The sequence below is a fragment of the Bufo bufo genome, chromosome 4, assembly GCF_905171765.1.
Source record: "Bufo bufo chromosome 4, aBufBuf1.1, whole genome shotgun sequence".
NCBI lineage: Eukaryota > Metazoa > Chordata > Amphibia > Anura > Bufonidae > Bufo > Bufo bufo.
The window spans coordinates 163,208,533-163,235,867 of NC_053392.1; the positions used below are offsets into that span (position 1 = coordinate 163,208,533).

Genomic DNA, 27,335 nt, shown 5'->3' on the forward strand with positions numbered 1-27,335 from the left:
AGGATGCTAAAGGGCATTTTCTCTCCTATACTGGCTGTTATATTTCCATATCCTGATAACCATTCCATAGCGTTTCTCTATGTCCAGTGGGAATTGCATACCGTGTACTTAACAGCAAATGACTGGAAGTTTATGGCAAGTATAAGGTTAATGCTTGCATGTCGGCAATAATCTGGTGTTTGCAGTTTTGCTTCCTAAGGCGGACCTGAAATCAGAGCAGAAAATGGTAAGTTATTGAAAAATCATGTACGTTTTCTGAATGTCTGTAATCGAGTGCTTTGGTGGAAGAAATGTAGTAATGTTAAATCTGCAATTAGTTTCGGTTGTGGAGCACACCATAGTAAGGTCCTATAGAAATCTTCCATACTCATTTATCTGAAATCACTGGTGTCAAATGCTAAACTGAGCTCTGCTCCATCTGTGTATTATATCCACCTTGAGGCAGATTTCTTAAGATTGACGTTTCATAGGCCAGTATTGAACTTTGAATACATTTGGAGCATCTTTAGGTTATCCAAAAGGTAGAAAATGAAAAGTATGCTAAATTCACTTTTATTGCATTTTTTGTCTTTAGAACTGATAAATTGGTCAGAACATTTCTGTTCGCACTCCATCCCACTTAACCACATTTTTTTCTTTTTCTCACGACAATTAAAAAGTGGAGAAAATGGAAAAAAGTTGCTACTTTTAGCGTGCACTAAAATTTGCAACTTACATGCACCAAAGAAAATAAAAATGGAACAAAACTATTTCTAAATTCTCCCCAATCTCACTAATTGGTCTTTAGATATTTCTCCTATAATGTATACCATGGCTGCCTGCTTAGGTATGGGGTCCATTTTGTCATTATGGCCCTAGAGGCGCAGTCATATGTTGCGTAGCATATTGGACCACCTCCACCACCATGGAAATATACGGAATTGAGTTGCAGGATGGAAACCACCAAAAGTTGACTGTAACCTTGTACTAATTTTCACCATTTGGAAGTTGAAGATGTATTAAATGTCTTTTGAAAATCACCCAGAGCATTCCCATTTTATCTGTAATGAGTAAAAGAAAGCTGCAAGGTCTGCACTGTACATTGAATATTTCCAGGTACATATATCATCTCTTCCTAGTCTACCGTCTGATTTAAGCACGTCAACACAAGGTCCATACCTTCTTCTAATGCCGACCGCTGCCATTTGGAAATCTCTAGAAAAATCTAATTTCTAGGTTCACTTAAAACGTTGTAGTTCCCACTTAGATATTAGGTTTATCTGTTTTGGACAGCTTCTCTTTAGATTGCAGTGCTCTGGTGACAAGCTTATTATGATGGAAGGTCTTGACAGTGTGAACCATGCCCGTCAGCTGCCCTTAGCAGGGGAACTGCTGTGTTCATGTTCACAGTGAGGAATAATATGAAGTCCAGTGACCATTTGTTGATTTCAAGAGATGGCAGTCCTTGACTTGGCTTTTAGCTCTAGCTAATAGAGGGCAACTACACGCTCCCAACTGCTTTACATCAGAATCATTACAGCTTTAAGAATTCAGTACGATAGACGAATGGTCCTCAAACCTAGACTGTAGTCTGCAATGCAGGCATTTCTGGGGTTTTAGAAAAAATCTATAGCATAGATGCTGCTTTTCATTAACACACTGAAGTACCGTACTTATTTGGGTACAACAGGTACTATTTAATACCTTCATACAGTGCTAAACATGGATGTAATTACCAGGGTATTAGGCATAGAAGTTGCCATGGGGCTCAGCAACTAGGGGGGGCCCATTTCTTCTCAGACATAAGGCGCAGTTAGTAATGACTATGGAAGATGGTGTATGCCCTGTGTATTATCCCTTTCTGTGCTGGTACTTGTTGCATTATTCCTGTACTATAATATCATGTGTACATCATAGGCGTAACTATAGATATAGCACTTGCTATGGGGCTCAGGGGTTAAGGGGGCCCAATCAGGTGCAAGAACATTGTATCTTTTTATGATGAATAACCAAATGACATATTTTTGCTATACTGTTGGTTTTCTGATATACGGTGCTATTATTCATACCTTTATTATTGCCATCTATGGTGCTGTTTTAATTTTCTTACATTAGGTAGTGGGCTCCCCCAACTTATTTTACTGTGGGGCCCTATAAATTATAGTTACGCCCCTGTCATATATTATACCAGCATGTGACATTATTATTATAATATTTTTTTTTCCTTGCAGTGAGGTCATAGGTACAGAGTGACCTCTTTGGTGTATCATGTTGTGCCTTATTCTTGTATGTTTGTATAATTCTTGTGCTGTAACATGACATGAGTAGGTGTTCACTACGCACATTACCTTACTATTGTGACATCACTGTGGGCATTATCCCTGTACTGTGACATCACATTGAGATGTCTATTGGGACATCACTGTGCACATTATTACACTACTGTGACATTATTCTGAGCATTATTCCCATACTGTGACATTACCATGAGCATTATGCTCATACTGTGAGATCAAGGTTAGCATTAGCACTGTACTGTGACATCACTGAGAATTTTCCCCCGTGTAATGACATCACTGTATGTATTATCTCTGTGTATTTAGGTGACCAAAATAATCATTAAAATTTCCATATTCTGAACTTGCTGCTCATGGTGAAGTGGGGCCCCATTCCAGGTTTTGCTGTGGGGCCCCAGGGTTAGCTGTTACCCCCTGGTATTAAATGATATCATGCAGTCTTCCTATAAGAATATCACGTCACATATCACAGACACTACATACAAAGTGGTAGGCAATTAATATCACATTTTGTGTAAACCTTTATACTTGACCTTGATATTAGTCAATTATTTTGCCAAATTAAAAAGGGATTTCCAGCTTTTGGCCATTTTTTTTACCTGCTGGAGCTGTTGAAAAAATTATACTCATCTGCTCCCTATTGCTCTTGTCTGGCTCACTGGTTCCCTGTCTCCATTTAGCAGCCTTCCTGTCCCGGCCTGTAAGATCCAAGATGGATAAGGTCACGGTGCCGCTGGAGCTAATGACTGGCTGTAGCATGGATGTATCTTCAAGCAGCGCATCATTTCTGGGTCATGTGCTACTTGGGAATATGTCACCGCTGAGGCCAGTGTATGGCTGCTGTGGCACATATGACTCAAAGCTTACAGGCCAGGACTGGAACAACACCGAATAGAGCCAGGAAGCTAGAACAGAGCATTGAGGAGCAGGTGAGTATGATTATTTCAACAGGTGCAGCACAGTCCCTGGGGGGGAAGGGGTTCAAGCAAAAAATACCGAAGTGTTGGACAACCCCTTTAATTCCACCACTACTACAACATTATGACAATAATAGTATATATATAAGCATACCTCTATGAGGTTGGGGCACTTGTAATTGCCCTCAACAGTGGCTTTGACTTTGTTACAGGAAACTATTTCCATGTGTTTTGTTGTTTGTCACATGCTATCTATCATTTATATAGAGGTGTAGTTGTAGGGGATGGAGAGGTAGCAGTTATACCCTCGTCCTGGTGCCCAAATGGTCCGAAAGAACCAAGTGTGTCATGGCTAAATGGTAAAAAACAAAGTTCTGATGTTTTATGATTATATTTCATTTCAGACTATGTTTATGCTGTTTAAAAACCTTAAGGCTGATAGAGATGGCATCCAGGAAGAGTCATGCTCTAACCTCTTGGCTTGGCTCTTTCATTTGAAGTGAATGTGTTTGAGTCAGTCAATTCAAACGTGAGCAGCATGCCAGAACTGCAGTCCTGTAGTAGTTACAGTCAGCACATAGGGATCCAGGGAGGAGACCAGGTAGCATTCCCCAAAGTGAGTAAAGGTTAGCACCCCTAAGAAGGTTGAGGAGACAAAAGAAGAGGGCTTAGTCATGGAAGCAGACTGTGAAGGTAATGCACATTTATGGTTCCTGGACTCCACACCCCTTGGCTGGGTTTAAAAAGCCTCTGGCTCCCAGTCATATCAGTGGGACAGATTACGTTTCCATCTTAGGATCTGCGCCCCCACAGTGGGCATTGTAGACATATATTTTTGTGAGAATTGTACCCGTCTGCTGAATTAGGATGTTAAATGTTGCTATCTTTTGGAAGTGCCTCAGGGAGCTCCTGGAATCAACCCCATAAGTCAGCTTCAGAAGTGTTTGCGATGGTTTAAGAACTGCACATTCATTCATGTGAGTGCTTGTTGATAACTGGCTCTCCAGCCTTGCACCTCACTAACATCAACATCAAGGGCATCCCACCTTCCACCTGGCAGGGAACCCCTACCAGGACGTTCTCTGCGGGAATAGGTGCACCCCCTCTTCACTGTGCACAGCCCAAGGGAGAGCTGGAACAGGACACCCACTACAGTGAGTAACACCACCATCCTCATACTACTACCACTCTTGTTCTCTTCTATCAGGCCTCCCACTGGGTTGCTGCATAAGAGGACACCAGTATTATAAATAATACATTGCAGATGGTAGCCCTGTTACAGATTTTGCATTAGGGCCTAGGAGCTTCAAGTTACACCTCCGCATTTATAAATGGTATTATTTTATCTATGCATATTACATTTTTATGATTTTTTTTTATTATATGCACTGCATTTCCCTTCCAGTATGGATTCATCAATACCTGCTTGAAGTCACTGGTGATTGAGAAATATGGTGAAGAGACATGGGAATTACTGAGGTGAATTATTACAATTGTATGTGTATTGCTTATTGCTGTTTTAGTATGAATTTTTACCAATGCTTTAATTACTATGTTAATTAATTATGTACATTACTATACATTTCAACCATTACAAATATGTGCAAAAACTTTAATCAGTAAAATGGTTGTATTATAGTGGTTCTAGCACCTACTAACGAAATGGACACCAAGGGGGAGATTTAGCAAGCCTTTATGCCGCAGACATGGCGTCAAAAAGTCGTGAATTATGACACACACCATATTTGCTCCATTACTTTTTTTAAATTTTGACACTTTTCTGAAGTGAAAAAAAAGGGGTGGGCTTTAGCAGGACAGGCAAAGCTTCCATGGTCTGCCACATTTACTATTGTTTGCGCCAGAAACCTACATAAATTATAGCACGAGTCTGACAGACATGGAATCTGCAGAAATAAGTTATGTTGCATCAGAATATCCAAGTATATGAAAATATCACATGCAATAAACAAAGAAAAAAACGCACGGTATAAATAAAGTCAGAATAAAAAACATATTGTCATAAATAACATAATGGCAAGAATTAACTTATAATGTGAAAAATAAATAAATTGAAACATAAATCAATTAGTAAAAATACATGAGTTCCTTCCTCATATTAAGACCTGAAGGATGTCTAGTATTGAGCCTGAAAATCCAATATGCTTCCCTGAAATGTTTCGCTGCATTAGAAACAACCACACATGAAGGGTTCGTTATGTAGTTGAGGTGCTCGAGTATTCTAGTTTTGAACGTTCTAGACGAGTTCCCTACATACATAAGATCGCAGTCTGTGCATTGTATAACGTACACAATGCCTTTTGTATTACAATTAATGTAAGTTTTGATGGGAAAAGTAGCAGTATGATCAAAATTGCGAAAAGTTTTGACTGGTAAAACATATCTACATGTTTTACATGGGTGGCTTCCACATTTTGGGAAGCCCGTATATTTAATCCACGTACTAGATGTAGATTTGATAATGCGTGTAAAAAGTGAAGGGGAGAGAAAATTGGCAAGAGTGGATGGACGTCTGGATACTATTCTACATCCATTTTTTTATGTATTATACAGAATGTTATCCTCATAAAGAATAGATAGGGATGTGTTAATAACTTGTATCTGTGTGAATTGCTGGCTATAAGTGAGTACCAGTGTAGGCTGTCCATGCGATCCTCATTTTGTTTGTTGAAATTTTTATTTTTTAAACTTTGTTTAGTCTTAAAATTTGGCCAGAAGGTGCCTAATTCATTAGGGGTCATCTGCCTCTTAACATATGAGTCGCATCTCACTTCAGAGCACAGGAGATCAAGAATGGAGTAAGGAATGCCAGTCTTGAGTATTTATATACATTATTTGAAAATTGTATTTATTTCAGTAAACCAATTCAAACAGTAAAACTCATATATTATATAAATTCATTACACACTGAGTGATATATTTTAAGCATTTTTTTTTTTTTATGTTGATGATTATGGCTTTCGGCTAATGAACACCCAAACGTTAGTATCTCAGAAAATTAGAATATTATATAAGGTCAATTTAAAGAAAAGATTTTTAATAGAGAAATGTTGGCCCACTGAAAAGTATGTCCAGTATATGCACTCAATACCTGGTTGGGGCTCCTTTTGCAGAAATTACTGCGTCAATACGGCGTGCCATGGAGGCGATCAGCATGTGGAACTGCTGAAGTGTTATGGAAGCCTATGTTGCTTTGTTTGCAGCCTTCAGCTCACCTGCATTGTTGGGTCTGGTGTCTCCTATTTTCCTCTTGACAGTACCCCGTAGATAATCTAGCACAATTATACCATTGTTATTAAATCAGGTATTGGTAGTTTTGGCAGTGTGCCGATGCCAAGTTCTGCTGGAAAATGATATCAGCATCTCCATAAATCTTGTCAGCAGAGGGAAGCATGAAGTGCTCTAAATTCTCTGATAGATGGCTGCTCTGACTTTGGACTTGATATAGCACAGTGGACCAACACCAGCATGTGACATGGCTTCCCAAACCTTCACTGACTGTGAAAACTTCACACTGGACCTCAAGAAATTTGGATTGTGCACCTCTCCACTCTTCTCCCAGACTCTGGGAACTCGATTTTAAAATGAAATGAAAAATTTACTTTCATCTGAAAACAGTACTTTGTACCACTGAGCAACAGTCCAGACCTTTTTCTCCTTTGCCCAAGTAAGACACTTCTAAAGTTGTCTCTGGGTCATGAGTGGCTTGACACAAGGAATGTAACATTTGTTTCCCATGTCAAGGATATGTTTGTGTGTTCTGGCTCTTGAAGCACTGACTTGCACTTGTGGCTTATGCAGCTTTTTCTACCACACATTTTCCTTCTTGTGGAGGCTGTCAATGACTTTTGTGTCTTCTGGAGAACTGTCAAATCAGCAGTCTTCCCCATGATTATGCAACCTACTGAACCATACTGAGGGACCATTTAAAGGCTTAGGAACTCTTTGCAGGTTTTTATGTTGATTAGATGATTAGAGTGTCACACTATGGGGGTCATTAATTAAGACCAGCATTTTAGTAGCCGGTCTTAATAAGGCCCTGCGCTGGTGGTGGAACCGCCGAAGTTATGTAGAGGCACTGGCCTCTACATAACTTCGGCGGATCCACCGACACTTCTAAATCTATGCCAGCTCCCTTGCTGGTGTAGATTTAGACCATTTTCTATGCCTAAGGCACCTTGAATGAGAAGGGGCTTCTGGCCCATCCCCTTTCCCTGCCCATGCCATGTCCACTTATGTAGACCTGGCGTGAGCAGGAAAAGTCGCAGATTGCGGCGCAAAGAACCCTTTAGTTAGTAAATAACCCCCCTATGAGTCTACAATATTGAACTTTTTCACAATATTCTAATTTTCTGAGATACTAACTTTTGGGTGTTCATTAGCTGTAAGCCATAATCATCAACAGTAAAATAAATAAATGCTTGAAATAGATCACTCTGTGTGTACTGTATTTTTTTTATTACTTCACTTTTTGATGATATTCTAGTTTATTGACATGTACCTTTAGTTATTGTTGAAATCGATGGTCTTTGTAATTTACAGAACAGTGAGAGATGATGTTTGTAGCTGCTCTGCACGCTGAGGTGGTATTTGAGGGCCCTGGTGTTATGATTTTTTTCTACTATTTTTGGGACAAGACATTTTCTTTGCACTAAATTACACTCATTGACAAAACAAAATTAACCAATAAGGAGTTTTTGGAATGGAATGAAGCTTTACATGTATCAGTGTAATGAGGATATGTAAGTGATTACAATATTAGAGCAAAAGTATAAGTTTATTGGGAAAAACTGTACAATTAAAAGGAGGCTCTAGTGCCCTGTTGGGCCCCACTAGCCTGGATACAAAATGAGATACTGTTGGGCATGGAGGCATAAGTTCTGTATGGTATCTTGTGACACATTTGGGCTTGTAGATCCTGCACACTAGTAGGTTGCCAAAGCTAAGGCCAAGGAAGTGTTGCAATCTGGTGGAAACATTCTTGAGAAACCCTGGCTATGTGTGGGTGAGTACAGTATTATCCTGCTGAAAAATGCCAATTGTAAGCCTTGCCATGAGAGGCAACACATATGGCCGCAGGATGTCCTGCACATATCACTGAGCTGTTAATGTCCCTTGTATCACTACTAGCGGTGAGCGGCTGTCAAATGTGATGGCTCCCCAGATCATCACACCAGTAGTTGGGGCAGTGTGTCGCTCCACAGCAAAGGCAGGATTGAAGCACTCACCACGAGGTCTCCATACTCAAATCTGACAATCATGAGATCCCAAACAGAACTTGGATTTGTTGCTAAAGAAAATATGGTTTCAGTCCTTAGCAGTCCAGGTTTCTCATTCACAACACCACTGCAAACAAAGGCGACAGTGGCTGGCTGTCAATGGCTGGCAGGAAATGTAGTGGGTACCGTGACACCAAATGTCTTTCTGCTAAGCACTTGTAAATGGCTTGGACGAAGACAGGGGTGTGTAATGAAGGTGCCACCTGTGTCTGGATTGTGCACAACGAAACTGTTGGAACTGCTTATGCTTGTTGGCAGATCAAATGATCCTCTCTACTAGTGGTCTGTCTTGGGCTTCCAGAGTCTAATTGCTGTCTGCGTGCTGTCACATAACCACTGCTCCCATACCTCCTAACAGCTATGTCAGAGTAGCTTAGATGGCAGGCAATTCTTTGAAACTACCATCCTTTGTCTCTCAGTCCAATGGTGCGCCCCCTCTGAAAGTCTGTCAACTGGGCAAAACCTCTTCAAGTGCATCGCAGAGGCATGTCTAGGGGTCAATGATCTCTCACCAAGAGGTACACTACCCAAAAGTAGCCTCTGAGAGCCTTTTTATAGGGAAGCAGGGAAGTGATTTTACACCCTATTGTGGCATAACCAAGTGTGTAATCAGACCGCAGTTGCATAACTGCATGTTGAGTTTTGCAACAATCCAACATTTCTATCTAGGTCCCTTATTATTATTATTATTATTATTATTATTATTATTTTTGTCATTGAGTGTAGGACCAATATACAGAATGAAACAAAGCTGGACAACCTTTTAACTGGTGTAATTTGTAGAAAATTGATTTCCAATGTTCGAAAGTAGTAATTGGGAGGGAGGCCTCATTATTTATAGAGGAAACGTTTTTGGCTGCCATTTTGAAATCTGCCATATTGAATTCAGCTCAGGTTTTACCAATAGGAAGAGGGTCATGTGATCAGGTATGCATCTAGCCTTTCTGCTGCCTGAGGCGAAAACTGAAATGACGCCTCCCTATGCCAAATTCTAAACCTTACCACTTCCCTCCAGCCTTACTGTTAAAGGCATGCTTGGAAAACATTACATATAGTGCTACAAAACATTCTGGTAAATATAGCAATACAGTTGACTATGCAGAGATGAACGCTTCCACAATGAAAACGCTCATTGCCCAAGGTCTTTCAACTGCCCCCCACTTGTCCCTACCGGGTGCTGCCTGAGGCAATCGCCTCACCTCGCCTCATTGGCGGTGCACCCCTGCATGTGATATATCAATCTTGGCTAGAATTTCCTCAGAAACACACTGGAAGTTTCCATTGTGACCTATTTTTACCTTTTTAGAAGTTAGGCGAGATCAAAGTTTCCTAAAGTGCTTTGCATAATTTGTTCGATGTGTTCAGCATTCTGCCAGATGCACATGGTTGAACATTTAATCTGGTCTTTGTGAGTACACTGAAGAACTGCAGAGGATACTTCTTCACAGCACTTTAGGATTTTTATACTAACAGTTCAGGTCATAGGATCTGTGGTCAGACTGGGATTTGTGGCTGTAATATGGAAGCAAAAGCATGCCCATATTACACCTGTGTGAAACGGGTGCAGGTTTATAAACAGAAAATCAACACAAATTTCCATACGGATTTCTGTGCATTTCCACACCAAAAACCAAAAGTAGCAGCACTTTTTCATTACTCTTTGTGGAAGAGACACTGTGATATTGAATAGGTGCTGACAGGTCAGAGGAAGTCTTTATGAATGTGAAAATGAATCTATTACTGTCTATATGTCTTATTAGGGTATATAGATGTTAATGGGGTGGAGGGAGCCCATCTATAAACTAGTTGTGAACGTGTCTATTCAACTGAATGTGATATTACATTTCCCTTGTGAGGGAATATGCTTGCCGCTGGCATCCCCCAGCAGGGTTGCCAACAGCCTCAGTTGAGATAATCCCTTTAAGAAACCAATAGAGAAGTTAATGCATGTAAAGACGGCAGCAGAGACCAGGAGAATCAGCTGTGCGTAACTAATCAACAGAACAGCAGAGCTGAGGACTCACTGGTGCAAGATATGCTTCATTTTAGTTTTCTTTGTTTTAATGGCATTGACATGTTAACGATTTTTCTAAGTTCAGAAATGTCAGATAATGAAGAAGGTGCCCATAACATTAGAGACATTGGTGCATCCTTTCTGCAATTCTGTCTTATTAACGTTCACTTTAATATGACGTCTGATGACGCTGTCTACAGTAAATGATTGCATTTAAAGTAAAATGATCTTACGGTATTAAAAGAATGTAAATTATGATCACATTTTTATACTTGTGCAGTATTACATCTTCTGGTAGAACGAGGAGAACACTGTAGGATGTGAGTCATGAGATTTATTCTTTTAATCACGCAATCCAAATGTATATGGAAGTAATTACTTAGATTAATAGAAATTCTGAAGGTGAAATTACACGTCTACTTGGGAGAAGAACAGATGAAAACATTTTCCATTATGTTTTTGCATATTTTATATCAGATCATTGACTATGCTTATATGTATGATTATATCATGTCAAACAGGGTAAAAACCGGAGTGCAGGACACTTTCATGACTTACGAAGTTTACAAAGATGAAATTACATTGCAGTTGGTGGAAAAGGCCTGTCAGATATTGGGTAAGTGCATGAAGAATCGATATTGTTCCTCAAAATGTTAAAGGAGTTGTTCTGCCATATATGTTGATGACCTCTCGTCAGGATAGGTCATCAATATCAGATCCAACACCCCCACCAATCAGCTGTTTGAAGAGAAGGTGGCGCTCCATGTGAGCTTTGTTTCCTCCTCATTACGCTGCACGTCGTCTCTGAACGTGTACTTGTTATGAAACTGAGCCGCTGCTCCACAGGAAGCATGGAGCGACGCCTCCTCTTCAAACAGCCGATTGATGACCTCTCCTGATGATAGCTCATCAATATACTGTATATGGCAGAACAACCCCTTTAAGTAATGTCAACACTTACTCTTACACCCTCATTCAAAAATTGTACTCTAGAAGTAAGAGGAGCGACACTACATAGTATTCACTTCATAGTATTCACTTTGTGGCAGATTTCGCCTGAATACATGTTAGGGACCAGTGTAAACGCAGTTTTATCTACCGTACTGTACTTGCTGTGCAGTTCGGAATATGTCAATTATTGTATCTGAAAGACAATGTCATAAACTGCATCATAATATGTTATCACCAACATGGTCATCCAATTAAATCAAGGTAAGTATAGCAACTCACAGGTTCCAATCTTTGCATCCAATGTATACAAAATACTTCCCGTCTTTTCAACATAGGCACTCTATCACCTCCTCCACGTGGCATCTCCATCTGTTCTATGTATTGGAACCTGAGTGCCACCCTGTGATTATGCTGAAAGGGATGGGGTAGACGGTGTAGTAGGTTTTTGTTCATTTATGATGCGTTCAGTCGTTTCTCCTACATATAGTAGGCTGCAGGGACGTTTCAGTAAGTAAATCACAGAGTTGCTTAATGGTAAATGTCTCTGATTGAATAGAATTTTTAACCCTTGATGACACTTGAACATTAGATGCATTGAAGACATAGATATGTACCTGGTTAGATATTTTTTCTGGATCTACAACTTCCTAAATCTGCTCTTTAATGCTAGATTCTGAAATTCCACTATATTATGGTACGCTCGTGTAAGTATGTGCCAATGTCTTTTAATCGCTATTTGAATTGTATGGGTGAAATTTGTTCACAAAGGCTATTTTTGGGGTCCCTTCTCTGTTCTATTTTCTGAACTGTCCATTGAGTTCTAAATTTATTTTTATTACTGCAGAAATGTGATTACTAGTATAGCATAAGAGGACATTTTGATCTATCTGTAGTACACTGCTCAAAAAAATAAAGGGAACAGAAAAATAACACATCCTAGATCTGAGTTAATTAAATATTCTTCTGAAATACTTTGTTCTTTACATAGTTGAATGTGCTGACAACAAAATCACACAAAAATAAAAAAATGGAAATCAAATTTTTCAACCCATGGAGGTCTGGATTTGGAGTCACACTCAAAATTAAAGTGGAAAAACACACTACAGGCTGATCCAACTTTGATGTAATGTCCTTAAAACAAGTCAAAATGAGGCTCAGTAGTGTGTGTGGTCTCCACGTGCCTGTATGACCTCCCTACAATGCCTGTGCATGCTCCTGATGAGGTGGCGGACGGTCTCCTGAGGGATCTCCTCCCAGACCTGGACTAAAGCATCTGTCAACTCCTGGACAGTCTGTGGTGCAACGTGACGTTGGTGGATAGAGCGAGACATGATGTCCCAGATGTGCTCAATTGGATTCAGGTCTGGGGAACGGGCGGGCCAGTCCATAGCATCAATGCCTTCGTCTTGCAGGAACTGCTGACACACTCCAGCCACATGAGGTCTAGCATTGTCTTGCATTAGGAGGAACCCAGGGCCAACCGCACCAGCATATGGTCTCACAAGGGGTCTGAGGATCTCATCTCGGTACCTAATGGCAGTCAGGCTACCTCTGGCGAGCACATGGAGGGCTGTGCGGCCCTCCAAAGAAATGCCACCCCACACCATTACTGACCCAATGCCAAACCGGTCATGCTGGAGGATGTTGCAGGCAGCATAACGTTCTCCACGGCATCTCCAGACTCTGTCACGTCTGTCACATGTGCTCAGTGTGAACCTGCTTTCATCTGTGAAGAGCACAGGGCGCCAGTGGCGAATTTTCCAATCTTGGTGTTCTCTGGCAAATGCAAAACGTCCTGCACGGTGTTGGGCTGTAATCACAACCCCCACCTGTGGACGTCGGGCCCTCATATCACCCTCATGGAGTCTGTTTCTGACCATTTGAGCAGACACATGCACATTTGTGGCCTGCTGGAGGTCATTTTGCAGGACTCTGGCAGTGCTCCTCCTGTTCCTCCTTGCACAAAGGCGGAGGTAGCGGTCCTGCTGCTGGGTTGTTGCCCTCCTAAAGCCTCCTCCACGTCTCCTGATGTACTGGCCTGTCTCCTGGTAGCGCCTCCATGCTCTGGACACTACGCTGACAGACACAGCAAACCTTCTTGCCACAGCTCGCATTGATGTGCCATCCTGGATAAGCTGCACTACCTGAGCCACTTGTGTGGGTTGTAGACTCTGTCTCATGCTACCACTAGAGTGAAAGCACCTCCAGCATTCAAAAGTGACCAAAACATCAGCCAGGAAGCATAGGAACTGAGAAGTGGTCTGTGGTCACCACCTGCAGAACCACTCCGTTATTGGGGGTGTCTTGCTAATTGCCTATAATTTCCACCTGTTGTCTATCCCATTTGCACAACAGCATGTGAAATTGATTGTCACTCAGTGTTGCTTCCTAAGTGGACAGTTTGATTTCACAGAAGTGTGATTGACTTGGAGTTACATTGTGTTGTTTAAGTGTTCCCTTTATTTTTTTGAGCAGTGTATATACAGTAGATCACTATTTAGAAGACAATAAACTACTGAAGATCCACCACAAATCTTTGAGTTCTGGTCCACTTTCTTGCTATGATTTCTTGGGAGCTGCATTCCCAGGACACGGACACTGCTGCTGAATAAGGTGTGCCAGCTGGATTACTTGGGCTACCTAAACTCTGCTCCGCAACATAGTGAAAAATGAAGTGCTCCAACAAATGCAGCTGTCTTTCCCTGAGTAAAGCTACCACTCCACAGATTCTACCAATGTTTTTTATGTAGCTCCTTCACTACACCATTCCCAACCGACCTCTGTCGTGTTGAGATCTGTCCCATTGACTATAATGGGTTCAGGTGGGTTTTCATATATTTTCTGACATTCTGCTGGACAAGATACATTTATATCTAGCACTTTTTTGTTCAGAATCTGCGATAGGGGCTGCCACAGATGTGAACCTAGCCTTACAAATGACTGATTTGTATGTGTGCTAGACTGTTTGGCAGACTTGCAATACATTGATTTGTTAAGTGTACCTGGGGGTTGCAGCGTGAGCTGAGACAGTACCTTATAATTTCCTTCTTGAAAGCTACAGCCCTAGACCGTAGCTGTAACATGGACAGAACCAAAATTGTTTGTGCCACATTTCTGGTACATCATTGGTTTCATGAGCTTGAAGAAAAAATTACAGACTGAAAAATTGTGTTTTTCCTCATTTATTTGTAGGTTTAGTGTTCCCAGTTTACTGTTAACTCGGGGAAAAATAAAATAAGTCAGAAAAATGTAATCTGACAGTTGCCATAGGTACTAGAGCCTTGGCTGGCTTTATACAGATGTGTTACCTTTATTCATATATTAATTATACTGTGGGGTGGAGGAAGAGGATAAGGGGAATAAGCCAGAGTACAGGAGACCTGCTTTGTAGAGACTTACAGTAGACTATCCGCTTCTGAGATCATCGACATTAGAGGCATTGCAGTAATTTTATACATTGAAGTGAATAGATAGGACATATAACATGTTATTTAAGGCTATATATGCTGAGATGATCTCCAACTGGCACCATCATCTTGTGAATGAACATCACACAGAGAGACATGCTGGGTATCCTTAAAGTTATAGAACTTCTGTCAGTGAAATATATTGTTGTTTGGGTAGATGCTGATTACCGTACATATTGCAAAAGCACCAACTGTAATAAAAAAACAATCCAATAATCTGTGATTTATCTCACCTATCTCCATTTCTAAGAACCTCCAGAAACATTTTCAGAAGCTGCAAACTGTAAGGGTTTGCTCTCTCAAGTAGGGCGGCGGTGACAGATTCTCTTGCAGACCACAGGGTTAAAGTCCAAATGATGCTTTATTTTTTGTACACTCCGGCAATACAGGCAAACCCCAGTTATAGAATTCTCTATGTTACCTGTGTTCAATAGGTGAGTTAGGATCTTCACTGTATTAGTCAGAGCCCAGACAGGCAGGTTTTTATTTTGGTTTGGTTTATGTTTTTTTTTTTGTGCTGGGCCTTCACCTTACCCAGTGAGCTATAACTGGGTAAGGTGAAGGTCCAGCACCAAAAAAAAACCATAAACCAAACCAAAATAAAAACCTGCCCGTCTGGGCTCTGCCTAATACAGTGAAGATCCTAGCTCACCTATTGAACACAGGTCACATAGAGAATTTGGCTTCTCTAGCCAGCAGGGCAGCCATCTTCCCAGACTTTCTCCAGGCATTACTCTCCCCAGACTGACAGCCTGGACTGTGCTTTATTTCCCCTTAACGATCCAAGCTGGCTTCAGCTGGGGATCCCTCAGGCTAGGGGAAAAACCTTCCCTGGAATGGGGTGGACTGGGGAGGTCCCTCTACCAAGCCTACCTTCCCCAGTCCAATAAAATCCAGCCCATAAACTTAACAAAACTGTCTCAGCAACCTACACATTGCTGAGACCATTTTAACTTTCTGGATTTAATTTACCTCACCCAGTTGAGGAACCTGGGTGGGATATACACCCTTTCCAGGACTTTACCATACACATTTGTGTTCACCTTACTACAACACTTAAAATGGTTTTCCGGCTCCAAATATTGATGACCTATCCTCAGGATAGATCATCAATATCAGATTGTTGGGGGTTCAATATTGAGAACCCCAGCACTAGCGCAAGTGAATGGTAGCTCAGCTGTAGTAACCGGGCATGGCTGCTACACTTTAAATTGAGCTATGCTTCCAGCTCCATTCACAGTGATAGTTCAGTCGACAACTGCTTCTGGGAGGAGTGCAGGGAGTCATACCCCTACTGATCTGTTATTGGAGACTCATTCTGAGGATAGGTCATCAATATCTGGAGCCCAAAAGTCCCCTTTAAAGGAAATGTTCATCTCTGAATATCCTTTTGCTTAATCTGAATAAGTTAATCGTCAGGGCTAGTTTCTTAATATATCTTTGTAGTAGTCAGATCTTTTTAGTTCTGGTTCAGAGCTCAAAATTTCTACATGTAATGGCTATCTACAGGGGCCATTATAGGGGCTTAGAATCTTACTGCATACAACTCAATGATAAAACAGTGTGCACTGAGCTCCCTTACTCCCTCTAGTGGTGGCGGCAGGCAGACAGAATGTTATGTTCTAAATTGGTCTTTATCTATTTAGGTTAATCTACATTAAACTACTGTACACTATGGTCGGTCACAGTTAAACACATTTGCCTGCGTAACAATGTAATTGTGCTTTTCACATTGGTGTATATTTTCTTTCTAGAGACAAGCTGATTAGTTTTCATTTGCATATTTAATTAACCCAGCATATGAATTCTTCTATAATTGAGGCAAAATTATATGTTTCCCAGGTGTTTCGCCAGAGGCCGTTCTACAGCAATTTGGAGAGTATTTCTTTGAATTCTGTAAAAGGTCAGGTTATGACCACATGCTGAGGACGCTAGGTGGAAATCTCTATGAGTTTATTGCTAACCTGGATGCCTTACACAGTTATCTATCTCTATCTTACCAGGTAAAACCCATTACAACTATATTTTGTTATGTGCTTGGCTAATAATCGGTTTATTTGTGCATGTTTTAATACTAGGTTCCTTAAGAAGAAGAGTAAAAGAAGACCCTCAAATAAAAACATTCAGTGTAAATAGTGTAACCCTTTAGTGCAGTGGCGTAACTAGAAATGATTGGGCCCCCCATCCCTCCAGAAACTTGGAAACACCCTCCTCACTTGCAATCCCCACTTCTGTGACTAGTCAAGATCGCCCTCTCAGACAAGGCCTGTCAGCAGCTCCGTCCTTTTCCTACAGTGTCACTGTATATATTGTCATTGTATAACATTGTTGAGGGGGCCCTGACAATAAAATCTTTTAATCCTCATCCTGGATGGGCCCCTTCTCAGTTTGGGCCCCAAACCAGCCGCTTCCCCTATAGCTACGCCCATGCTTTAGTGTAGGCTACTTGCTCATAGGTCACGACACACCAAACAAGTAACCACGCATAAATAAATAATAGAAAATATATACTCTTTATTTGTTACACATATCACAAAATATAATATCATCAATGCGATTAAAAGCAGATCCTAAGCAGCAGCACATGGTAGGTCATACACCAACAAAGCGGTACACACATATAGGTACTATCATTAAAGTTCCACACAGCCGATCAACAGTACATAAATAGAACTAAGGTCCATTAGACAATGTCCCATGCAGTACAAAGACTGCAAAAGTGCAAAGTTTAAGGTGGATAACAGCATATACAATACATGATACCGACCGCAAATAGTGCAACCTCCAAAGACTCCCTGACGCACGTTTCGCCCAATGGCTTCTTCCAGGGGGCGTACTAACCTAGTCAAGAGGGCACCTCTTATAGTCCATCTCCTGTGGGTCAAAATACCTCATTACCCAATCCGCATCTCCCTCATCGAAGTCTACGCCTTGTTCATAGGACAGTCTGGTGCCTGTAATAGGACAGTCTAGTGTATGGTAATAGGACAATGTAATTCCTGCTATTTGGTCAGTCTTGAGCCTGGTAATTGGTCAGTCTAGCATCTTGTAATTCAAATGTAATGCAAGGCACCAACGAAACAGACCAGTGAGGATGAAGTAAAAGGGGTTTATAAACTTCACTGGGCAAACATCAGGCAAACAAAAAAACCAAGGAAAGCCAGGAGTAGTCCCGATCCGTGCATAAGTCTCTGTGCAACTTGCCAGGTAAACGGATGCGTCACGGAAAGTCCTGGGTCCTGGGTCCCACTGAAACGGACGGAGTCCCAGCAAACTTCAGCCAGTAGCTAGCAGTACTGACCTGCACCTGGATAAGGAAGGATAACAGTGGGCACTGACCGACCTGGGAGGCCAACTTTTATGTGCCTGCTAACAAATCCCAAGGGTCCACTCCCCATAGGTCATGATCCTGCCCTACACCTGTGTACAAGGCTTTGGTCGGTCATTAGTCAATTAGACCAATGCCGGCCCCCTAATCTGCTTTGAACTTGCAGCCAGGTGCTATTCCCTTCGCTGGTCGGCGAAGCCCATACGCGCGACCGCGTATCCCCTTGCGAACCTGTTTTCGAACGTAAATGCGGATGCACGACAGGCTCTGCGAGAGTGTGCGAGCACATCGACATGGACACCGGAATGGAATCTGCAATAGGCACCGGAGACAAGCTCGGCTGCAGAGTACTGCCACTAGCCCGGCCAAGCTGTCCCCGAAAGCCATGCGGTCTTCCCCTCCGGCGCACATGCGAACGCATCCCCGCATTGGTTCGCAAAGGGGTTGGAGCTGGTGTATCAATGGAGACACGCGTAACCTGTCCCGCAGCTCCACGAGGACCCTTTTTGGTCACACCGGAGTGCGAGACAGGTGAGAATCTTACATCAAACAGTCTGGTGTCTGGTAAAAAAACAACCCAGTGCCAACTAATAGGTCAGCCTATTGCCTGGTAATAGGACAGTCTGGTGCCTGGTAATAGGACAGTCTGGTGCTTGGTAATAGGACAGACTAGTGGCTGATAATAAGACAGTCTGGTTATTATTTATATGTCTATTAACTTTTATCTACTAATATGAATGTGCCTGTTCTTTGCACAAGTTTACATTACTCTTAGAGAATAAGGCTGTGGCAACCTGATTTGGGTCTCTTTTCTACATGGGTTCCGTAGCAGCTGCCGTGGCTGGTTCTATATTTTCCATTCCCTCCCCTCGCTTCCTTATTTCCAATATGTGGTTGAAGAACTTAACTCCTTTCCCCCCTGTGTTTATAACTAGAGATGAGCGAAGTTTAGAAAAATTAGATTTAGCAACTCTGCCGAAGTTAGCCAATTAATTTGATTCACAACTAATTAATTAATCAATCAATCAATCAATCACAAATCACTATAAATCAGGTATGCCCAGGTCAGTCTGCCTTAGGGTATGGCCACACGGAGTGTTAGTGCTGCAGGCAGGTTGCGGCCATGCTGCGGTGAAGAACCACGTGGCCAATTAGCTCCTAGCTGCCTTTCATTTGATAATGAAGACCGCGCTGTATAGTCCTTCTTCTTTGTTAATGGCCACGCGGCCCCTTTAAACAGGGGCTGCTGCTGGTATGGGGTTTGGCTGGTTAGGTGGGGGGACAATATGCATATTTTTTCTGTTCTGGCCTGCAATCTCCTGCAGGTTATTTGACAGTAAACACGGAATATTAATCAGCTCTGGCATACCCAATTCTCCAAACCCAGCGCTCTCCTGCCCTACAGGTGGGAGCCCATCTTCTGCCATCTGCTTTTCCTCCTTTTCCACATCATCTAATATTGATGAGAATATGTAATCAGGAACGGGATGAGGGTTTTATAGGGCTGTCACATCACAGGGGATGGCTATCTGCGGACTGGCTGGTTGCACGGCATTATGGGTGATCTCACCTTCCCGGGCTTCTTAGTTTCACTTTGTAACATGTGCAGCTGCCATTTTAGGAAAAACTGATTTGTTGCCATGCAGCACGATGAAATTCGGATTCATTACGAATCGAAGTTCTCCTAAACTTCGAACCGAATTACGCTTCGAATGCTTTGCTTCGCTTAACGCTATTTATAACAAACAATACTTCTGAAGGGGCAGGCATTTTGAGTTTCACAAATAGGAGAGTCAAATGTCTAGTACTAGGATGGCTTCCATGTGCTATCCATTTTTTCCAATGGATCTACAAATCTCATCTGCAGTGAGATTCTCAGATTGGACACATTGATCCATTAAAAAAATGATGTGTGAAAACAGCCTCATTACCTTGTATAAATCAGTGTACAGTCATGGCCAAAAGTTTTGAGAATTACATAAATATTGGAAATTGGAAAAGTTGCTGCGTAAGTTTTTAAGCATATACTCCAGAATGATATGAAGAGTGATCAGATAAATTGCATAGTCCTTCTTTGCCATGAAAATTAACTTAATCCCAAAAAAACCTTTCCACTGCATTTCATTGCTGTCATTAAAGGACCTGCTGAGATCATTTCAGTAATCGTCTTGTTAACTCAGGTGAGAATGTTGACGAGCACAAGGCTGGAGATCATTATGTCAGGCTGATTGGGTTAAAATGGCAGACTTGACATGTTAAAAGGAGGGTGATGCTTGAAATCATTGTTCTTCCATTGTTAACCATGGTGACCTGCAAAGAAATGCGTGCAGCCATCATTGCGTTGCATAAAAATGGCTTCACAGGCAAGGATATTGTGGCTACTAAGATTGCACCTCAATCAACAATTTATAGGATCATCAAGAACTTCAAGGAAAGAGGTTCAATTCTTGTTAAGAAGGCTTCAGGGCGTCCAAGAAAGTCTAGCAAGCACCAGGATCGTCTCCTAAAGAGGATTCAGCTGCGGGATTGGAGTGCCACCAGTGCAGAGCTTGCTCAGGAATGGCAGCAGGCAGGTGTGAGCGCATCTGCACGCACAGTGAGGCGAAGACTTTTGGAAGATGGCCTGGTGTCAAGAAGGCCAGCAAAGAAGCCACTTCTCTCCAAAAAAAACATCAGGGACAGATTGATCTTCTGCAGAAAGTATGGTGAATGGACTGCTGAGGACTGGGGCAAAGTCATATTCTCCGATGAAGCCATTTTCCGATTGTTTGGGACATCTGGAAAAAGGCTTGTCAGGAGAAGAAAAGGTGAGCGCTACCATCAGTCCTGTGTCATGCCAACAGTAAAGCATCCTGAGACCATTCATTTGTGGGGTTGCTTCTCATCCAAAAACACAGCCATGAATAAAGAATGGTACCAAAACACCCTCCAACAGCAACTTCTTCCAACAATCCAACAACAGTTTGGTGAAGAACAATGCATTTTCCAGCACGATGGAGCACCGTGCCATAAGGCAAAAGTGATAACTAAGTGGCTCGGGGACCAAAACGTTGACATTTTGGGTCCATGGCCTGGAAACTCCCCAGATCTTAATCCCATTGAGAACTTGTGGTCAATCCTCAAGAGGCGGGTGGACAAACAAAAACCCACTAATTCTGACAAACTCCAAGAAGTGATTATGAAAGAATGGGTTGCTATCAGTCAGGAATTGGCCCAGAAGTTGATTGAGAGCATGCCCAGTCGAATTGTAGAGGTCCTGAAAAAGAAGGGCCAACAATGCAAATACTGACTCTTTGCATAAATGTCATGTAATTGTCGATTAAAGCCTTTGAAACGTATGAAGTGCGTGTAATTATATTTCACTACATCACAGAAACAACTAAAACAAAGATCTAAAAGCAGTTTAGCAGCAAACTTTGTGAAAAGTAATGTTTGTGTCATTCTCAAAACTTTTGGCCACGACTGTACTAGCCATTAAAAATGAATAACACACTGAGAAAAAATATGGTTGTGTGAATAAACCCTGATTGTATTGATTTTGTTGGAGATTCTCAGCTGTAGATTCCAACAGCTGATCTGAAAAAACTTACTTCCTGCTCCTCTGCCAAAGTTTTCCTGGTCCCCTGGCTGGTTCCTATACTTTCAGCTCTATCAATCATGTGTTGAGATACGAAACATCTGAACCTTGTAATTGGCTTCAGCATCCATGTGTTGACACATCGTTGGCTGGTATACCGGGACCAGGGGAGCAGCGGAAGACTGGGAAGATGAGTATACTTTTTTGTTTTAGACTATTTTTGGCAATAACAAGTTTTGCTGGACTTCAGCAATTAATTTACAGCAAAATAATTTGATTGTGGATTTTTACTTTCCCATTGGTCAATTTCCACCATGGAAACAGATACCAGCTCCTTCACTATTGCAACCAATCTAAAAACTGACCATGTGGTCATCTTCAGAGGTGATGCAACATTTCTTTGCAAATTTTGAACAGTATTTTGTCAATAAAGTAAATTACTCATATGCCTTTGTTCTGTACAGGCTATGAATGCCCCTTCTTTCAGGGTAGAGATGAAGGATGATGGCTCAATGCATCTGCATTATTACTCAGACAGAAGAGGACTGTGTCACATTGTCCCAGGTAACACAAATCCATATTATATTCCTAATGGATAAATGTAACAATGAAAATGAGCTTCAAAATTGTTTGGAGCATTGTTCATACTTCATTATCGTATAATATCTTCTTTTTCCTTATGCACGATTTTCATGTGTACTGCTATCCTACCTTTGTACCTCGATATATGTTTTTGTCATCAATACCTCAGCTAAGAAAATCGATCTTCTTATGCTCTTTCTCTACAAAACTCTGATGTAAGCATTTCATGACGCACTATAATTTTATAAACGTATTCCTGTATTTCTTGAATAAAGCATGTAACAAACAAAAAAGAAGTAACAAAGAAGCTCCAGACCTTGGAGGCACAGTATACGTCAGAAGTACTCCATGACATATAAGCCATACATACACTGGCCATTAGCGACGATGCAATACAGACCTGTATGTCACACGGTATTGTTTTATTCCTGATGGCCTGTCATATAGATAAGCAAAATCTGCAGTTTCTCCTATACAGTAAAAAATAAAGGTTTGTGGTATGTGCATACTACTCCAACAGAGGCCAGAAGGAGCCTTTTTTGGTCTGTCAGGTGAATTGGGGCATATGGCTACATTCAGCAAATGTCGCGGGAACTTTGACAAACGTTCACCAAACATGGTGTGAACGTAGCCTTAGTCTCCCATTTTTGAAAACATTTGGAGAGTGGAATCATTTTGGGGATCTTTGCAGTTGGGTTCTTCATTTATTGTCTAATGTTGTTGTTGCCTTATAACTACAGTACAACTACGTGGATGAACAGATACTCACTGGCACTTAACAAACAGGAGGACTTACAATGTATAAATATACAGGTTAGGCCAAGTTCACACTTCAGTTATGTTGATCAGTTACTGTGAGCCAAAAGCAGGTCAAAAACATAGAATAGCTGCAAATCAAATCATCACACCTGATCTCTCTGTAGGCTTCACTACTGGTTTTGGCTCACAATAAGGGCTCGTTCACATGAACGTGTGAGGTACGTTGCCGTATTGCGGACGGCATTTGCGGATCCACAATACACGGGCACTGTTTCCGTGGCCAGTCCGCATCGCAGATGCGCACCCATTCATTTCAATGGGTCCGCAAATCCAGAGATGCGGAACGGAAGAACGGAACACTATGGAAGCACTACGGAGTGCTTTCTGGGGTTCTGTTTCGTGCTTCCGCACCGCAAAAAGATAGAACTTGCTCTATCTTTTCGCAGAATGGAAGGATCTCGGACCCATTCAAGTGAATGGGTCTGTGATCCCCATGCGGCTGGGCCGCGGTCGGTCCACAGCACGGGCTTCACAAATAACTGACCAAATAACTGAAGTATAAACTCCGCCTGATATTGATAATAATTGTTTATCTAATATGTGACCATCTATTTTTCTATCGTTTAGGTATTATGGGGGCAGTAGCAATGGACTTTTTCAAAACAGAAATTTCTATGGAGATAATAAGTCAATCAGATGAGGAAGAAAGAACAGGAAAAAAAGAACACATTGTTTTCCTAGTTACCCAGCGACCAATAGTTCCACCTAAATGCTCCAATAGACAGACAATGCAACAAAATAACAAACAGGTTGGTCATCATTCTTTACTCTTCATAGACATTCTTGTATTTCCTATACACTTGGGTTGGAGTAGTGGAAGGATTTACAGTATGTCATCCTATGGTTGCCTTGAGAGGAAAAACAATAATTTCTTTTATGTGCACACTGTACAATCTGACACTGGCTGGAGACTATGCCAGCAGAAGGGATCTATTATATTTATGTCATTGCTGAGAATGTTAGTTTTTCAATAACAGAAGATCTGCAGATAGCAGATGTATTGAACAGTTGTGCTGTGAACGATATCTATTGGATCATGACAAACGCTTAGGAAAAGATAACAAAGCTAACTGCACCTGGGTCCTTTTCTAGGCTGCCTACATTTCTGTCCCATAATACACCACCATCATGCAAGTGAATTTTATTACTTATTTCTCTGCAAGATAACAAAAGGGATCAGTATGCTAAATATGACATACCAAAAAGTGATCCATCCTAAATGACATTATATTCACTGATCAACTCATTACCACAACTAACATGTATCAGCAATATCCAGATACTAAATAGTATAGTTCACTCTACTATTAAAATATTGACCCTGAAGTTTAAAGGGAACCTGTCACATTAAACATGGTGTTTGAGCTGCAGGCAGCATGTTGTAGATCAGGAGGAGCTGAGCAGATTGATATATAGTTTTATGGGAAAAAATTCCGTCAATGAAACTTATTCATTTAAATTCCTGCTCATTTTGGTTTATGAAGTCCAGGAGACGGTTCTATCAGTGATTGACAGCCTTTCTTTTATAACAGCCCATAAACAGATAGCTGTCAATCACTGATAGGACCGCCTCCTTGACTTCAAAGTCCAGAATGAGGAGAAATTTAAATGATTAATTTGCAAGTTTTATTAAATCTTTTTCTACAAAACTATATATCAATCGGCTCAGCTCCTCCTGATCTACAACATGCTGCCTGCAGATCAAACACCATCTTCAATGTGCCAGGTTCCCGTTACCTCTACTGTTTGTAATACAATATTGAACCTGAAGATTTTATTTCACCTGGGTCCTGGTATATTTAATAGTTGTACTGTAGGTAAAGTAGTGGTCAACTGGGCCTGTTTAATAATGTGAAATACATGTATTTGGTTCATCCGAGTGGTAGAAAAATGACTCGACCTTTATATTTATTTGGGTAATTCAATCACCTTAATTCAGTCACCAGATTTTGTGTACAAGGCTCTGCAATAGGCATGAGGGATAAATGGTTGCCAAGAAAGTTTTGCATAAATCAATATTACGGGTGAATATAAGAAACTTTGGTACTATATCTTATCAGAGACTACACTAACATTCTCTGCCAAGTCCATTACGAGGGATAAGATAGACTGTCAGCTCACTGAAGGATCAACTTACATACTGACCATAGAAATGGAGAGGAAATGGGAAGGAGGGATGAACTGCTAGAGGGAGAAAGAGGCATTTTCTCTAACAAGATTTATTACAATGTTTCTCATAATTACCTTTACTCTTGATTTATGCAGTTAGTTGAAAGGTTAGTGACCATTCAATGTAATCCAATCACAAGATGATTTTTGGTTTTGTGAATGAGGTGGAAATTACTGTAAATGAACAATAGACATATTTTACTATCCATAGATATCAGGATTAGTTACTATTTTAGTAACATTGTATCATTGGGTATTGTTCTGTTCACAATATTAACTTGGTTACACACTTTCTCTAGATTACTTCACAGACTATTGAAAATGCAGTTAATAAACTGCGAGATAGAGCAAACCAAGTATCTGTCTGTCCTGTTAAGAAGAAGAACCACTGGGGGACTATCCGTGGAATTGTTCAGTTTGGAAGAGGTACAGTATTTATGCTTCACAAAGTCTTTTTGTAGCCTTTCCAAGAAAGAACTGTTATGGTGAAGCATGCCATACCTTTGTGTGCACAGTGCTTTACTATCTATATTGTGTGTACAGATATGTATATACAGTATTATAGTGTGAATTATGATATGGTGCTTTGGTTTTTGGGTTAAGATATTGGCGTTGTTTGAGTGAAACTTTGCTACCATGGGTTTATCCATAATGATAACAGACATTGCAGCTTCCATGGGGGTGAGGCAGCCGCCTTTTCTCAGATGAAAGGTTCACTTTGTGATCACTGTGGATCATGGACAGAATAAAAGGTGTCAGAGAAAATGTAATGCAGATTGCTGGGAAATCCAATAAGAAAAGAAAGTTACAGAGGACAAAAAGGAAACCAAATAATGTTAATGAACCGGCCTGCTGCTAAATAGGATGGTGGTGGAATGGGGTAAAATTACAGGGTTTGCTTGGTGCCCCACAGTTACTTCTTATGTCCTTGGTTTGTAAGAGTTAACAGGTAATTGGTAAAGTATTGAGTATTTGGAGTCAGCATGTATCTTGCATAAGAAATGCTTATAAAATTAAAAAAATACCCTTTATAGCTTGAAGTAGTCATGAAAAGGATTTTTATAACATGAGACACAGAACAAATGAGAAGATAGAGGGATAGATAGATAGATAGATAGATAGACAGATAGAGATTCATATAGATAGATATGAAATAGATAGATAATGAGATAGAGATAGATAGATAGATAGATAGATATTTATATAGACAGACAGACAGATATAGGTGGACAGACAGATGTTTTCTCTTTTAAAATAATAGGACAACAAAAAAATCTTCCAGTATTGTGTTTCATATTCTTGAGGAAATAATGCAGATCTATGCTTCTCCAGGTAATGACGATGCCTCCTACAAATGAAATGCCTTCACCCTTTTTAGCTCATTTAAATAGTTTCGCTCCATAAACTCAGATATCATTTTATCTCTGATCTACTGAATTAGTTTCATTACAACCCCAGCCCCATCAGTATAAAGACTCAGCGGCTGCCTATCAATTTGTTATTGACCCTGATCTTAGCTGATGTTACTGAACTGATATTTCCAGTTACTACCCTAATAGAATTAACATGAGTTTCCTTGCAGGCAAAATGTTAAGAGGATTTCTGCCTGTGTATCCAAAGACTCTCTGGGTTGATGTTAAAACATTTTGCAATGGACTTCCATTTCATATAGTGTTTGATGAGGAGGTAAGAGATTCTATCATAAGTAATAATGTAATGATTTCACATTGCTCACGATTGCTGCAGTAGTATTCTTAATTAGGGTTGAGCGAACCCGAACTTCACTTTTTCACTGAAGTTCGGGTTCGGTGTTCGGGTGATTTTATTATTTTCCATTATAACATGGCCATTGAGGGGTTAAAAATAATAAAAAACTACTCACCTCATCTACTTGATCGCGCAGCCAATATCCTCTTCTTTCTTCTTTCTGTAGGACCT

At 40.9% G+C, this 27,335-nt stretch overlaps 1 protein-coding gene across 1 annotated transcript in view; it reads left to right on the forward strand.

Moving 5' to 3' along the window:
* The first annotated feature begins 3,127 nt into the window (after positions 1-3,127).
* The window catches only part of LOC120999071 (guanylate cyclase soluble subunit beta-2-like), a 55,196-nt gene continuing 30,988 nt past the window's right edge, over positions 3,128-27,335 (forward strand). Inside the window, exons 1-8 of the mRNA XM_040429948.1 lie at positions 3,128-3,205; positions 4,599-4,672; positions 11,026-11,120; positions 16,765-16,925; positions 22,292-22,391; positions 23,796-23,977; positions 25,697-25,823; positions 26,980-27,083. Coding sequence (XP_040285882.1) covers positions 3,128-3,205; positions 4,599-4,672; positions 11,026-11,120; positions 16,765-16,925; positions 22,292-22,391; positions 23,796-23,977; positions 25,697-25,823; positions 26,980-27,083 — 921 coding nt within the window. The remainder of the gene's footprint in view (positions 3,206-4,598; positions 4,673-11,025; positions 11,121-16,764; positions 16,926-22,291; positions 22,392-23,795; positions 23,978-25,696; positions 25,824-26,979; positions 27,084-27,335) is intronic.